Below are 17,181 nucleotides of genomic sequence, written 5' to 3'. Positions count from 1 at the left end.
AGCGGAGCCGAACCGAGCCGGGCCGGTGGCGGCGGCATCGTCCTCCCTTTGTCCGCCTCGACTCGGGGTGTCCTCGGGAGCGCTTTCCTTTCCCCCCTTCCATTTATTTATTAATTCATCCTCCTCCGTAAAGCCCCCTCCTCCCCAGCTCTCGCATTACCTCGGCGGTGTTTTTCCTCCCCAGCGGTTATTTACCCCACACCCCCCCACACCTTGCGTTAACTTTTTTTGGCGATAACATTCTCAGCCATTCCCCCTTGGCGGCCCTCCAGCACATCGACGGCGCACGCTTCTCTCCCCGGCTATTTTTGCCCATTTTTTCTCCCACCCCTCCCCGCTGTGCTTTCTCTGTCTGCCGTGCGCTAACCTCGAGTGAAGAGACTGGTACAGGCAATGCTACATCTGATGCTAATGGGCCTACCTGGTGGGTAATGCCGCTGCTGCTGCTTTCATGTGATTTCCCTCATTTTCCTTTTTATTCCCCTCATCTTCCTTTTATTTTGTGGGTTCTTGACATGCTGAAATCAAAGTAGTGATGGGGCTTAGAAATAAAACATAGGGACTACACAGGGCAGGTTACCAAGCTCAGCGTGGTGCGATGGGGTGATAATTCTGGGTTTGTTTGAGGGTAACTTGGATCCAAAATTCACCCGCTGGCTTTAAGATAATGAATGCCCATTGCTGCCTGGTATTATAGCAGGAGGTATGTGGGAGGACTCACAAGGTTTCCATATAAGAGCATGGGAGAATTTATTTCACCCAGGCGAAGAAATGTGCAGAGTATGTGTTATTTATGACACTGAAGGCAAGCTGTGTTGTCCTTAGGCAGCTCCAAGAGTGGCAAAACTTGGTATTTAGAAATTGTAGAAGCTGATTTCTGCTGTTTAATAAGAGCTATGTTTAAAGGGAAGCACGGATGCAAATAAAATAAAGGAAAAAGTAGTGGGAGAGCATCCAGATAAACACGAAGAAATACAACCCCACACTTATTCCGGCACAGTTTGTGCCAAGGTGTAAAGATGGAGGTTTTTGATGAGTTCCCATGTTTTTTAACCGTATTGGGAAAGGCATTAAGAAAATGTACGAGAGGAGCTGGTTACGTTGATAGTACTATTTTGGTAACTGCTTTTTTTTTTTTTTTTTTTGCTTGCATGTGAAAATGTTTTGAGTTTTGGACAGGCAAAACAGTGAGGCAGTCCTGACGGGGACACATGTCATCGGCCGTGTAATTCAGGGCTCGGGTGACACTTGCTACCGGTTCAGATTTTATGGCTTTAGGTTTGAGGGTAAATCAGCCCGTTAAAACCTGCTGCTGTGGAATTTCGATGGGAGAGGCTTTGGTGAGAACTCTGATGGTTGTTGACAGCTGGGTGTTTACCTCTGGGTCTGTGTTCAGCCGAGATGACTGCTTTCTGGCATTGCCTGCCCCTGCCACAAGTGGTACGGAAAGGTTTCCTTGAAGGTTATTGGGGGTTTTTTTAAGCAAAATGTGTGAGCAGCTGAGGCAGCCAGCAGCGTGACAGTGACAGTGTCCCTCGCCCGGACCAAGTCAGGTCCGAAGCACGAGCGTGGAAGGAGGATGTCTGTGCTGCCCTCGTTAAACTGACATTAGAAACGTCATTTTTGGCACTTTCAGAGATAGTATCTTCCTGTTTCCTCTTCAACTGTCTCTTATCTGCTTTGCATGTTCTCTTTTTGTCTTTTTTCTCTTTATTTGCCTTTCCCCTGTGTCCCTTCCCCTTCGCACCTCTCTGCCTGGGTGCGTGTTCCCACTGGAGGGCGGCAGACACCTTTCCCCTGCCCGGGGCCACCCGGACCCCGACCCGCGGCCGGCACAGGAGGGGCCGCTTCTTGCTGATATTTATTAACCTGCTTCTCCCAGCTGCGCTCTGAGGGTTCCTTTCTGTCAGACTTGGCAAACAGCCGGAGGTCGCAGGTGGCACCCTGATACCTGTAGGCCCCGAGAGGGTGGATGCGTGCTTGGGGGGGGCTGCATCAAATTCCTGGGGCGTTTGGTTTGTTTGCTTAAAGAATCTTGGTCTGGAATCAGGTAGAAATTTGGAGTCTTTCAAATGCTACTGAATTCTGGTTTATTTTCTTTTTCTGTAACCAGAAACAAAATTTGGCATACAGCTCTTCATTGGTAGTTTAAAATGTGGAGCTTTCATGTCAGAGGTGAAATGTTGGGGCAATGGCAGGAGACTTCAGCTGGTGTGAAATGCTGGCAGAAAAGAGGTGCCACATTGTCCTGGAAAAGCAGGAAGACACTTTAGGTTGGCTTGTTCTTGCTGCAGAGTGCTTGGGAAACCTCCCATGCCTGAGTGGAGTTCTGTTTGTAAAGCCTTGGTGAGAATCTGGTCGTACAGCTAATCATTGCTAATATTTCAGTGAGGTTTTTTTTAAATCAATACTCTTAGTGTATCTTAGTGGCTTCCAGCCAGGTCCTATGGGCTGGATGTTTCCAAAGAGACTCTTGGGCACTTTCCAGATGGTGATTCCTAGGATTTTCATCAATGCACATCAACACTTAGCAGCAACCCCCTATTATTTTAATTTTTCCCCTTCTATATTTTCCAATACCCCATATTTTTCGTTCCAGTGGGCAGTGGGGCAATGTTGCACCAATGCCCAAATGGCAGTGCTGCCACTTCCACCAATAAGGGGAGTCTCTGCAGTGGTGCCCTACCTGGGGTTTAAATCATGCTGACAAACAACTCTGAAAAGATTGTGCTGATTAGTTTCTTTTAAATTTAGCCATATTACAGCACTTAAAAATGGATGGGGAAGCCATGGTAGTTGCAGCCTTTTGTAAGTAATGTTTATTTGATTGGTCATAGGAATAAATTGTAGATCATTTAAGAAGTGAAGCTTTGAATAGATTACCCAGTCGGATTAGTGCCTTCGACTTTTCATCACTAACTTAATGACCAGAATGGATCAGGGGTATTTTTTTTAAAAAGTAATCCTGTGTCTGCTCCAGTAAGAGCTCTATACACAGAACTAAAATTTATTCTAATGGCAGTCTAGGGAGGCTGCTTGCAGGATTGGATCTTTGGCCCTTAGAAGAAAAGCATGAAGATGAAAATTCAGTGATTTAATATTTGTTGAATTTCTTCCATACGTGTCTATTTAATTGAACCCTCAGCTGTTGTAGTGCCATGGATTTAATTGATTTGTGTGAGCTTTGTTTACATCCCAAGGCATGTAAACTTTAAATTGCTTACATAGTAGCTAATATTGATACAAAGTAATACAGTAGAAATTAATTGAACATTCCACTCTTCATTGTTCTCTTTTCCCCAAAAACCTGCTGTTGGAAGGGCTGCTGTGCTGCCAGTCCATGACTCTGAAACCGTGACTGATGTCCTACAGCATCTTCTGTATTCTGTCAGTCTCTTTTTTCACAATGTGTTCAGATTTACACCAGCCAAAAGCCATTTAGTGCCAGCCCTAAACTCTGTTCCAAGAGCATCCACTGAACCCACCAGCTCAGCTGGTGGAAGGGGAGTGTGAATCAAATGCCAGCAAGGGTGGGTGGGTGGCAGCAGGGTGGCAGTCTCATGGTGCAGGAGGTGGCTGTTAAGGCCTGTTGGGAAGGTTCCCCATTTTAGCAGTTGCTGGGTTTCCTGTTGTGGTTCTCTGTCACTCAGAATTGTCACAGCCTCGAAGGATGCCTTCGCTGCCGTGGCTGCCCAACCTGGGCTTGAATGCAGTCAGTGCTAGAGCACTGGCATGGAAAAACAACCCTGCTGTGCCAAAATGCAGTAGGAGGGCTCTGCTTCATGGTGTTGGTCTAAGTCCCTTGTCCATGGGTTGTAGGAGAACAACCCATACACTGAGCCATGGGGTTATCGCTGAGCTGGAATGTACTTAAAGGTTCTTTTATTTTTTTCATTTTTGATCCAGATCACATGGCATTTGTATTTTATTTCACTGCTGCAGTGTAATTGTCCTGCTATTTAGAGGGATATAGTCATATCTAGAGACATATAGAACTATATGTGATGTTCTACATGGGATGAAACACACAAGGAATGATCTCCTGTTCTGGCCTTGATACTACATTCAGTGTCTTGCTGTTCTTCAAATAGGAGTTTTTACTGATGAAATTCAGAAAATGCAGTGCATTTTCAGCATTGAAACATGTCTGACTTATTTTGCTGGACCCATATTTTTTTCCTTTAAAATATTTTTTCCTTTTTCTTTTTCTCTTTTTTTTTTCCAAACAGGAAAAGAAAATACATTCAGCAGAGATTCTTCTTCATGTAAGTGTTATTTATGCTTGTTTATGAAATTACAAAAAGGCTTAAAAAACTCATTAAAACATTAAAATACTGAACACTTACCATCTGTTTGTAGAAACCAAGTATAGAGCATGCAAAAATAGGCTGTAGTTATACAGCAATAATGCTCAGCAACTGATATCTTAAATCTGTCTGTGCAGTTCTTCTGTGTGTATCACCACAGAATTTAGAAAACGTTGCAAAGCACTTTGCAGACATTTTAAGCAGCATGCCCATAAAGTCGGTGTGTAAATCCTGGAGGGATAATGTTAAAATGGTTTGCCCAAAGGAGAGGAGACACATAAGTGAGAGCTTGATTTAGCACCCCAGAGTCCTTGCTCCCCAAACGCTGTGACAGAGTCAGCTTTTGTGCCTTGGATCCTACAGAATCCAAGCTCTGCCCATAGAGCCATTTGTTGTGTGCATGTGTGTGTATGGGTAAGAGAGAGTGTCTGTGTGTGTACCTGGCCTCAAATAGCCTGTAGGTATTTCAGGCCTCCTCTACAACCTCTGGTGATGCCCATTAAGGCAAGAGTAGATGCCACCAGCCATTGGTGGGTACTGTTGCTAATGTTTTGTGGAAGCATTTGGCTCCAGCCTGGCTCTCAGTCTGGGGGAGCCTGTTAAAGTATTCCTTGGGGGACTGGGAAAGCTGCATGTCATAAAATCCAACAGGTTTTTTTTCCACACCATCTAGCGACCTGGTTGTTTTTTTTCACAGATCTCAGCTTTGAAAACTGTTGAGTAGTATAGAAAGCTCTGCTCTGGTATTTCTTCCTAGTAAATAAATCTGATTAAATGTTTTACAGGGCTGCATAGATGAAGACTCTCATTGCCTTTATGCAAAATTAGCTTAGCAGGGAAAACGACTGCATTGTTCCCAATGCAGGGCCCGCTTTGCATAACTTCCGAGCATGTACTGTGTCCAGTGGCATGGCATGCCCACGAGCACTCACCTCAGGCTGATTTCCCATAAATCAATTTTTTTTTTTTTAACAACATGTATCTCAGAATTGCAGCACTCCATTATGCTTGCGTAGCAACTTGCTGGTTAATATGTAGCGAAATGCCGTGTGGTAACAAATGGTTTTTTTTTGCTATTGTTGAGCTGGAATGTTAGTTCAGCTTCTAGATAAACGTGGCTTGCGCAAGGCGTCCCGGTAGACCATGATTTCTGTGGCTTGTACAGTAGTTCTTTAGGCAGCCGTGTTCTGCTCTTCCTCTCCCCTGTGCTTCCCTTCATCTTCCACGTGAGCGAGGGGTGGGCTGATGGAAAGGCAGGAGCTGCCCTTGGCATCCTGCAAAACACCAGCGAGGGGTTCTTACTATGCCTGTTGCTAGTCAAGCATCTGTTGAAAACACTCTTTATTCTGGTTGTGTTGCTAGCAGAAACATTGTTAGATGCTTTATTTAATAGCTTTAAACCACAGGTGTTCTTTGGCTGGTTTTATGGATAAGACAATCTTTCAAAAAAAAAAACCCAACAACCCAAAACCAAATGAATCCAGTACTAAGTGAAGGATACCCCACCAAGGATTAAAGGATCCTCCTTTCCTGCTGCTGGGAATCCTAGCTGAGACTAGGTTAAGCATTTGTATCTTTAAGAAGGCGCATCATCATTTTTAAAAGGTAACAGAGAAGAAAAAAATCCAGAAGGTTTTTGAGTATGGACATTTTCAACATTTGTAGCTCATTATTATTTCATTCTAGAATGGGAAATTCAAATCTCTTGAAAATCCTGTGAAGCATATGCTTCCCGTAGATTATAAAGGGGAAATGGTGAAGCAAAAACCCCCTTAAGGGAAGAAGCTCCCAAATAGAGAAGAACCCAAAGAGATGAACCCTACAGCAGTGGCTGTAGGGTGTCTGGAAATTACAGAATAACCACATGGTGCAGATCTGGGGAGTTTTACTTGGAGATTGCAGTATCCCAAAGAAAATTCCTAAGTCCAGTACATACACTCTAAAATGAGTAATGAAAAGTCAGTGGTCCAGAGGCCATTTGCAGTGCAGCCTTCCATCACATGCTGTGGCTTTTCAATGGCTGACGGCAAGCTTTGAGCACCAGAGCCTCTCTCCTCTGGTTCTGTGCATGAAATATTATGACTTTGACTGATAACTGTTTGTGCCTGTCTGTGCATTGGCTTCCCTTGGCTTCTACAATGTTGGGAGTTCCCAAAAGAGAGTTAAACTCCAGGGATGGGAGTATTGAGGTTCTAGTGAAATGGCAGGATGGTGAAGCATCCAGGACAGGAGTCTCTCCCAGGTCCTGTTCAGAGAGTTGGCTCCTGTGGCAGTGAGTGCTCAGTGGGGATTAACCCCTCAGGCCGTGGCTTGGGCCGGTCTCTGTGACAGGAGGTGACCAGTTTGAGAAGGGGCTCTTTGTGATAGTAACCAGCCATATGTAGTTGTAATGATAAGAAAGGGACCATCTTATTTTAGTCTCTTTGCGACAAATACTACCACAATTCATTACTTTCCATCAGTGCCTCATCCTATGGAGGAATCACCACTGCCCATCTACATTGAGGAGGGGACAGAAGTCCCGATTGGTGAGTGCAGTTGGGATGGGATTTGTTTAAGGGAGGGTATTAAGGGTACTTGGGTTTTATATTCCTCACATTTGTGTGTACCCGTTTGTCATTGAAAATGGTAAGGTCTGTTGCAAATGTTTTGGGGATTTTATTTTATATTCTTCTTTATTTTCTATTTGGAGCTCCTGAGAGTTGTTAAACACTGCTAGCACTGGTTTTCAGTTAATCATAAATCAAAGTACATAATGTATGCAGTGACGTTGAAAGTTTCTGTGTAGGATGTCTTAACACAAGGCTGAGGAAGACCATGAGTATCAAAAGAGATAGTTCCCACTTTGGCCTTTGACCTCAATGTTGAGGTACTCAGCACAATCTGAGGTCTGGGTCAGCATTTTTGTTCTTACTGACACTCTCATGCCCAGCACCCAGTAGACTCACATTGTCCACACCACTGCACAGGCAGAAGAGGGGCAGAGAGGTTTGCCATGCACCTTGGAGTGCTGCGCCCCCAGCTCTGAGCTCTGATGTAGATTTATTGTCACTACCTGGGTATACAGGTTGAGTGCTGTTTTGGGGTTTTTTTTAATAGAGAAGCAGTCTTGAAGATAACCTATAAAAGAGCACAACAAAAGATCAGTAAGTTGGACTATGGTGATCTTTTTAGACAGTAGAAAGTTGTGATGGCAAAATTTCCCAGACTCCATCCTTATACAATCTGTTCTGGTCTGCATACAGTAAGTGTGCCTTAGCTCTCACCTTGGGAATCTGCCCCCTTGAGCAGATGTGTCTCTTCAAACAACTTTTTCTTATTATATATCCTGAATTTTTCCATTCCTAAATTCAAGCAATTGCTTCTTGTCTTACTATCTTTTGAGCTAGATTAATTACCTTCCTCTACACACAGTACCTGGAAGGTATTTATAGCTGGATCTCAGCCCAGGAGTCATCTCTTTTATAGAACATATTAATTTTAGCTCTCTTACTCTCTCCTTAGATCACTTTTGTTGTCCTTATTTGTATTTCCTTTAATTTCTCTATCTACTTTCTAATCTGTGGAGACTTGAACAACTCATAATTTGTTCACTATGGCTGTTTTGACATAGCATTATGCTTTAGATTTTCTATCATCCCTTCTCTTGTCCACATCCAGAAATAGCTTATTCTTTGACCCTTCTGCATCACTCAGAAGCATCACACAGAGAAACTCTATTACTTGGCTAATCTTACCTGCAGTCACCTTTAGGTTATTCTTGGATTCATGGCTTTGCTAGCTGCTCCTCAGGCACTGTTACTGCTCTCCTGGGATGCTGGGCTTTATACTTCCTAACACTAAATCCCCATCCCATTGCATGCCACTTATTTTATCCAGGAATATTTTGAAACAGTATGCCATTATTTATTTTAATGCCCTGGGATTTTATCATTTACATAGAAGTTGTTACTGTTTTTCCATATGTAGAGAAAAGTACTTAAACTTTTAATATTTTGATACATATTACAGACGTCTTTTGCATGTTAGTCCAGCTTCATCATTCTTATTTGTATATCTTCCCTGATTTTCCTTCTTCTAGTTAAAAAAGTTCATAAAAACTGGCAGGTTTAGCCTTCTCCTTGTCTTCATTTTGTCCCTTTCCTCATTATACAATAAGAATATTGTTTCTGTACCTCTTCTATGCATGGCATGACGTGGTCTTTCCCACAGCAGATTGTCTTTTCCTCACCTCTCCTGGGGCTGTAGTGGGCTGAACATCTGCTGGACATTAGACCTCTCTTGTAGAACTGTTAAGGTTCTGTCCTGGCCCCTGGGATTCCTTGTCTTTCCCACTGCTCTGAGGAAACCTGGACCCCTGAGGTGGTGGCACTTGCACCACAAAAAATACTGTAAGGCTGGTGAGTCACAGAACTGACCAACCAGCCAACCCAAAAACCCCCAAACATGAGTGGAAGGCTTTTTAGAGGATGTTTGTTCGGTGCTGTCATGAAGCAGGTTTGTTGGATCAGGCTCTGAAGTGCAGCACCAGCTGTGGAACAGCCAAATTGGGTTGGAGAGGGCACCGTGTTTGCTTACTCTAAATAAGTGTCTGGACTGTCAATACAGCCAGCTGTGGTTGAGGGGCAATGAGTGGAAAAAGTAAATGATGCAGAGATGAGGGCAAACCACAAGCTCTGAGTTTGGTATCTGAATGTCTGACGTGGGTCAGGGCTTTTAGATGCACATAAATCAAGGCAGGAAGCAGCTGCAAAGTTCTGGTCTGGGTCTCGGTATTGATCCTGCTTTCCATTGGTCTCACCAGTGTGATCCACATACAGGGTTCCCATTTGTACCTGTACAGACCAGAACAGGAATAAAATAAAGTCCTCTCTGCATTTAGGCTGGAGAAAAATAGCACACAGTGCAGTTGTTAAAACATTTCATTCAGCACAACCATCATTTACTTTTAAAAGGTTGTTTGGAGAAGTTAGGCTATTTCCTCATCTGAAACACATTTTGGCTGATATATGGCATACATACTGTTCTGACCCAGGCCTGACTGGTGGTGGTAGATTGCTTTGTAGCTTCTGTATTTATTAAAAAATAGAAAAATCAGTAGACTCAGATTTTTTCAGAGTCTAAATTTAACAGTGCTAATTATTTCAAGCAATTTTAAAAGGAACATAAATCTCACTCGTTTATTACAGCTGCTTCATGAAAACAGCAGCTACAAATAATGCTCTATAATGAAAATCTAGCTAACAGTGTCATGAATTAGCCAATAAGAGAATGAATGTTTGGGATTTGGTCAAGGGCAGCGTTTCCTTCTCTGGCAGGAGGGTCCTTGCATTGAGGAGAAGGTGGTTATTATCTAAATGCTGGTTTTATTTCCTTGGGTGAAATGAAGACTGACAGTTTTACATAGATGAATATGACTTTTGATTGAAAAAAGACCTGAGTTCTACTTAATAGTTATGTACTTTTGCCTTTTCTTGAACACATTCCTAGAGGAAGGTAGCTGAATGAGATGCAACAGATATTTTAATAAAGATATTTATGAGGAGATGGGGAATATGTTGTGACCATTAGCAAAGAACCTATAGAGTAGTGACAAAAAAGTGCAGGTGAAATGCTGGGCATCTTGGTTCAGGCACAATTTCAGCTATTTCCCACTCAACTAAAGAGTTCAGGAGATTCAAGGTGAGGAAATAGGCAGAGCAGGTCCTTATTCCCCACAGCCATTCATAGGAAAGTCATGCCCATACTCTTCCATCACTGTTGTGTTAAATGCTAAAGAAAACACCTGATGATGACACAGTCCAAATTTATGTTTTGTAAAGCAAAAACACAGGGAAAAAATATTTGTATTGGTAATAATTGCATTTGGTATATACAGGAAACCACTGAAGGAATAATTGTGTCCTTGGGGATCAGAGCAGTACAGCTTTAGGCTGAAGTGTTTATGTTTTGCCTTCCAAGTCACATTTGAGATGTTAATGTTGTTTTATACCTCTGAAATTAGCTCAAAGCCATACAAATTCAGGATATAATTCTCAACTGATTTATTCCAGCATAGTTTTGTTGATTCCAGTAGCATTGCTATTGCTTTATTGCCCAAATTATTTCAGAAGTCAGGCCCACTTTTTCAGGAATCAGCCCTGCTGGCCTTCAACCCCATTCAGTTCTGCTGCAGCTCTGAGTCCCTACATGGACAAAATCTGAATTAGCCCCTCCATCTTTCTGATCCACTTTTGCTAATGAATAGCACTGCCTTCAGTGTACTTTTGTCAAATGTATACAAGTGTTAAGTAGCCCTTACCTCTACAGGATTCTTACCCCCATGAAGTCATCTGGGTAGGGTGGAAAGCTCCATTAGAACTCTCTTGAAGCCGTGTTTTCCTGATTGTACTCACAAGTCATGGTGCAGCCTGGGCTCATTTGAGGCATCTTGATTACAAGAGAAGACTTTTCTTGTAATTGCACACAGTTTCTTCTTCCACTGCTCAATCTCTGCCTTTAAGCATCTCTGATGTTTTCTTCATGATAAAAATTTGATTTCTAGTCTACTGCTCTTGGGCAGAGTCACTCAAAGAGAGAAGCTTTGTTACTTTTTATGTTTCCTTTTATAAGAGAAAGTGCCCCCTTTCCAGGCCAGAATAGTATTTGACACCCTACAGAGAGCTGGCTCTGTGTCTCTCTAGGAGATTGCCTTCCCTTGCAAGAGAAGAGAACCTTTTTTGTTGCACGTGCTCCACGGTTTGCTCATTCATGGGGAGCTGGCACACAGAAACTTGATTTTTGCCAGGTACTGAGTGCCTTCTGCAAGGTATTGAGTGCCCTCCTATCCTTTGCAGCCAAAAAGGAGTTGATTGCTCTTGGCATCAGTCAAATCTGGACTCAGAAGACCACAGGTAGTATTTACCAATTATTTATGTGCTTTTGCATGCCAGAGTTGGTCTGAATTGATTTTCATTGCATACAAGAGATTTGAGGCGTTAATGACACTTGCCTGCCACTAAAAACACTTTTTAAAAATAATAATACAATAATAAGCATGACATTTATTGCACTGCCATGGGGAAATTAAAAACCCCCAAAATTAACTAGAGTCCAAGTAACTATTAGCTCTTCAGAGCTAATGTGTGAGTTATATACCCTGAATGAGCACCATATGCCAGTTCATTGTGGCACAGTGAGTCACAGGACACATTGTGGAGAGCAATAATTGCCTGGCATGCATTGAAGCACTCAGTAAGGCTTTTTGTTTGGTTTTCTTAAAGGAATATGTTTTACTCTGACAATAAAATGGGTGTTGTCCGATATGCTGCCACCAGGGACTGTTGCTTTTTCTGTACCTAACCTGGAGCTCACCCATTGTCACTCACCACAGACCCCCTCAGTATCTTTTGCTTTCCAGCTGCTTGTATGGTGTGTGTGCCCTACCAGAAGAGTGAAGAGTGAGCCTTCCATGGTGTCAACTTGTCATTCTGTGTTAATCCTCCTCTCCCTTTTCCTCCTCATCTTCTTTCATTGTCCAATAGAGACATTCAGAGGGTTTCTGTGGAATAAATGTTCATCCTGAGCAGAGTGAAGCAGTGGGATGAGTTGGGTTGTACAGTCTCCGCACTTGGCCGGAGCTTGACCAGATAAGGCCATCAGCAAGTCAGTCTGACTTTGATATTGGCCTTTCTTTGAGCAGGAGACTGGGCAATGTGACCTCCAGAAATGCCTTCTACCCTGAATTACTTTATGGTTCTGTTTAATGCCCATTTCCTGTAGTGATTGAGCCATAGTGCTGTGCATGTCGTTAACTCCTCACTCCCTGTCATTCATTCCTGCATAGAGCAGGAGAGATCTCCTGAAGGTCAGTGAGGTGGCAGAGGTTTTACTTACATGGGAACAATATTAAGATGTAAATGGTGACCTTAGATGAGATTAGTAGATGAAATTTGGGTATCTGTAATTATTTGGAATTTGTAGCAGGATTTCACTTGAATTCTCTTCAAATCTTCAGTAAGTTCCAACTGAAGTTATCAACTGAAGGGTTTAAAGCATAATTATATCAGGAAGTATTTAGAAGTAAATATCACCTTTTTTTTTTTCCTTTTCAGTGCCAAATCTCATTCTCTAGCAGCCTTGGAGAGAGCTTTGGGGTATTTAGGATTTAGTGAGCCACCAAGTGCCCTGGCTGGGCTGTTACGTGCTGGTTTCCTCATGTGGCTGTAACCACGTGAGGGAGTTAATGCTTCACAGAGCATCTGCTCCTCAGCTCAAGGCCCTCCCAGCCCTGCAGCTGTCTGCCAGAAAGCTGGGACGTGCACAGGGGCATCTGCCAGCTCCATTGGGCAGCAAATTTTCATGGTCAGCCCATATGTTAGCCAAAAAACCGCCCTTTGTCAGAACAATGTTATTTTAATTGTGCTGAGAGAAAGCAAGATCGCACTCAGATTCACCATGTCAGCCTAGGGGATTTTGAACAATGATGTCGCTATTCTAAGGCCAAAAAAAAACCCTTCAAGAACTCCCTTGGTGGAAAAAAGAAATGAGAATATTTCATAGAGTTTCTCCTTCAAGTCTGACAAGATAAGGTGCTTTCTCTCCCTCTCTCTACTTTATCAACAAGAAGAATATTGGTTATGTAAACACCTGGTTTCCCATCAGGTTCTATCAAAAGTAAAGTTTACAAATGGGGATAGTGGATTGAAGAAGGACTAAATATGAGCAACCAAAAGCTTTTGTTGTCCCCTTTTTACAAGACAGTATTCTAAAATCAAGATTTAACAGGATAGACTTGCTTTCACTGCTGCCCTCCCTTTTCTGTAACCACATAAATACTCTCACCTCTTACAGATCCTGCCTAAATGATGCACTGCTCTTTCAAGTGTGAAAAGGGTTTTGTGCCTGGTAGAGGGAATATAGTAATGGGAGATACTGTTGCTCAGTAGGGTTGAAGTTCCCTTCTCCACTGCTCTTTGTGCACTACACAAGCAATAGGTTACAAGTCAAATTTCACAGACAGATAGTATCCAAATGTGGAACTTCAAGCAGTACATCTGACTTTGAATCACCTAGGTGATTTCTCCTTCTGTAAAGCTGTCACGAGTTCATCCAGCTGTTGTAAAGATCACCTCCAAAAATTCAGACAAGTCAACCAAAGGAAGTCTCTCACTTTCTACCATTACTTTGCAGGTGAAGTGGTTTTGTTATTATCTCAGCTGCTTGTCAGGTGGCTATTGTTTAAAGTGGAACTGCAAACAATTTCCCACCTGTCCATTATTAACTTTTGCATAAGAAAACCAAGTAGTAAAAAATAATTGTAGTCATGATGAAGACAGCTTTAGAGAATAATGTGCCATATTGGTATCCTATTTGAGTGTGTTCACAAAGATGAAATTGCACTAAGAAAAATCTTCAGCTGGTAACAGAAGTAAGTTCAGTTTATAGTAGTCAGGCCAGGACTATAAAATCAACCTGCAATGAAACCATCAACTAGCATTTGTTTGAAAAGATAAGAAGAGATGGAGAAAAATACTCAGGCTGTTCACATTTTGTCATGCTGTATTTGGGGAAGCTTACCTGCAAAACCAACAAAAAACAAGTGACGAGTACCTCTAGGCTGTGAGATTGACCTTGGTATGAAGGTGGGACTGCAGATACTTGTGTCTTGTATTGGAATCAGCCTTTGCTCTAATACAATTCCCTTTGGAGGCTGCAATTCGAGAGTGAATTCTGTGAGGCTTTTGTCCAAGTAGTGTGTGAGCCCAGGGTTTTGTTCCTGCTTGGTGTGTGCTCTGCACTTTGCAGACCATGGTATGCAGAAGTGGTTTATGTGTTAGTTTCCTTGGAAAAGTGAAGTATTTGTTCTGGCACTGTTTGGTTTTCATATCTCTTGACATAAAAATGAGCACAGCTCTCGGTCTGTGAAAGCAAATGTCAGAGACCCATGGCAAAACTGAACCGAAAATACACCTCTGGTTGGGAATCAGTCTGAATCACATGGTATTTAAAAGCATGGTGGTTTAGTGGTCAGTACCAAAGGATCTATTTGCAACTCAGAACTTAATTATTTTTTATCAAATAATGCCCATTGCAAAGCCTGTAGGACATAGTGGTATTCCTTCTCAAATGCCCTCCAGGAGCACAGTGAGTGGCTCTGGGCAGCCAGGGAAATTGAGAGGACGGGGCTGCAGCTGGAGACAGAGCCAAGGCTGTTCTGGGATTAAACAAAACATGCCATTGTCCGGCCGTGCAAGCCAGCACCTGGCACCAGCTGCAGGAGAGCAAATAAATACCATAGTGGCTACAGAGCTTCACTTTTTTGTGTGTGTGGAAGTCTACGTTTCACCAGTCTGTTTTGCAAAGTTGTGCTCTCCCTGAGCTTGTTCATCAGCTTTGCCACTTCTTCTTTTTGCACGTCTCCTGCAGACCCGCTCGTGCTGCTGCACTGCCGTGTCAGTGGTTTCAATTTCATTTCCTGTGCGAAATTTCATACGCCTAAAGTTTTTGTTCCCTTTTTTTTTTTTCTTGTTTTTTGCTTGAAGGAAAGAAAACAACAACAGTAAATTAAACCTCAAGGTGCTTAGGAGATTTCTGTGGCTGAAGGCCTGTGAGAAGAGGTGTCCTGGCAGAGCACCCCAGTCACCTGAGTACCCAGGTTCATCAGCAAAGGGTTGATACTCCACTTCTCAAAAGATTACAGCTCATTTCTGTCACTGAGTCATATTTTTGCTGATATTTGCTGCCAGCATGGAGGAGAAGTCAAGGCTAAAATCAAAAGTAGCTCACTCTCACCATTAAGTTTTAGTGCTCATGGCCCAGCCCTCAGGGCTTTGTAACCTGCTCAGATTTTATAGCCCTGTAATGGGACTAACACTGCGGATCGCGTGCGTGTAATAGCTGTTTTCCTGGTGCAGGTTGGCTGGCTGCTTTCCACCCACAGTGCTGTGTTGCACAACTCTTCTTTCCATTAATGTACTCTAGAAAAAAAATAAATCAGGTGCTGAGCAGATGGGGCACGGGAACAAAGGAGAAGAAAGGATTGTTCCCTTCCACTGATGGTGTGGGGATCTAGATTTCTGGGAATAAGGTACTGTGTGACATGTTTGTACAGCTGCCACAGGTGGGATAAAAATCTGTCCTCGGTTATTGTTTAAGATGAATGGATAGAGGCAGTAAAAACACAACTCTGGCTTTGTGTGGAGGTGGCCTAGACAGGTTTGGCAACAGCTGATCAAAGCCATTGCTGGGTATAGAAGACTCTACTTGTTTCTCCAAAAATGTGTAATCTTACACATCCATCTATTTTTTACTTAGTTAGAAATCATAATGAAAAAGTACAGTACTCCTTAATTGTGAGAAAGCCCTGAACATTAGCATTGGTAAACTCAGTTAATTTAAGGCTAAATTTAGAATTAGCATGAAAGAAAAAATAGATGAGGGGGAAATTATTTCTCTCAAAGAAAAAACTATTTTGATATAATGGATTCATATGTTTTATTGCACATTTGCCTCACTAAATGACTACTTTATTGTTTATCTTCCCTGCTCAGGGGCAGTGCTCCATTATTGTAGCATGGAAATTGCTGTCTGACATTATCATGTGTTGCAAGTGCCTTGCAGAAGTGTCACATAGGATCAATACACTATTAATCACATGCAAAAAATTCAATGGCACAGTGCACACCACTGACTGTTTGAGTTCATAAGCTTTGTGAGCTTTAGTGGGTTTGCCTTTTTTTATAGCAGGATGAAGGACATCCCTTAATTGATTTTGATGCGGTTTATTTGTGACAATAGAAATTATTTAATTGACACCAGGGCTTGATAGGGAATTTCAATCCATTCAGGTGCAGACCTTCAGAATTGAAAGTAAAATACAACAATGTTTGTTCCCTTAGTCAGAAGGTGTGTAAGTTCAGGGTGCAAGGAGGCTGAAGAGTTGAGGATGTGCACAGTTGAATCTTCTTCAACAATGCCCATCTTGCTTGGAAAGCCATCAGCTTGCTACACCACATGCATTTTGTTAAGGGCCCTCTCATAAGGACAAAGAGGTGGTGTCACCCAGTGAAGTAATGGTTTTCCAGTTTCACAGTGGGTGATCTGGTAGAGCAGAGGGAGCAGGCAGGGATGGCAGTGGGAAGCTGGTGCTTCTTTCCAGCCTGTTGGCAGTCAGGAGGCTGTGAGCTGGCACACCCAGAGGCATTAAATTGGGTCAGCAGTTGGCCTCACGTGAGCAAACCCAAGTTTTAACTGGTTGTTCTCCTGCACAGAGTTACCAGCAGCTTCCCCTCAGTCTCTGCCTCTGCCAACCCCTCGCTCCTTCCCCTTGGTTGTCTTTGTCAGAGCAACCCCTGGGCTTCCTTCTCTGAGGAGGGACAGAGCAGGAGCACCGTGGCTCTGCAGGCAGGACACTTGAGGTACAGGAGCCACTGTGAAATCCCACAGGGGATTTCAGTAGGACAGAGCCATGACCAGTGTGGCTCAGTGTGCCACTGCCAGCACTGCCCTGTGCCATCTCCTGGGGTATCAGGCTCCATCTCTGAGGCTGGGGAGCATCATCTTTGCCTCAGCCCCTGTTTAGGGTCAGTGTCATGCTCCCTCTGAAATCCATTGGAATTTGTGGGTGTTCATTTTCCTCCTTTCCACCCCACACAACGGAAAAGGAGTTTTTCATTTCCTCCTGTTCCGGGTTTAGTTGTAACTGCTTTGTTCTTTGACATAAATAAGTAGAACAAAATGAGCATCTAGAGTATTATGTGACTGCAGATTTTCTGCTGCTGAAATCTGAGCAAAGATGCAGGATTTTATAACAGCTCAGTGCTGTGACATGGTGCCTATTTGAAGCATTTGAAGAACCTGAATGGAAACAGCAGCTAGAAAAAAAGCATGTAGG

At 43.0% G+C, this 17,181-nt stretch overlaps 1 protein-coding gene across 3 annotated transcripts in view; it reads left to right on the top strand.

The window, feature by feature from the left end:
* Positions 1–17,181, top strand: part of SLC6A6 (solute carrier family 6 member 6) — a 93,037-nt gene that overhangs the window by 35,449 nt on the left and 40,407 nt on the right. For 2 of the 3 annotated variants that reach the window (XM_005420207.2, XM_031056421.1), the window contains exon 2: positions 4,230–4,265. Coding sequence is in view for 1 of the 3 variants with exons in the window: in XM_031056420.1 (XP_030912280.1) it covers positions 394–424; positions 4,230–4,265; positions 6,770–6,835; positions 11,144–11,200 (190 nt within the window). In the remaining 2 variants the exon portion in view is untranslated. Of the gene's footprint in view, positions 1–148; positions 425–4,229; positions 4,266–6,769; positions 6,836–11,143; positions 11,201–17,181 lie in introns of those variants that run through there. The other variant, XM_031056420.1, reaches the window with a different exon arrangement.

This window comes from Geospiza fortis, unplaced genomic scaffold (assembly GCF_000277835.1).
Source record: "Geospiza fortis unplaced genomic scaffold, GeoFor_1.0 scaffold70, whole genome shotgun sequence".
NCBI lineage: Eukaryota > Metazoa > Chordata > Aves > Passeriformes > Thraupidae > Geospiza > Geospiza fortis.
Note: the sequence above shows the minus strand (reverse complement) of the source record. Positions and strands in the feature narration are given on the sequence as shown.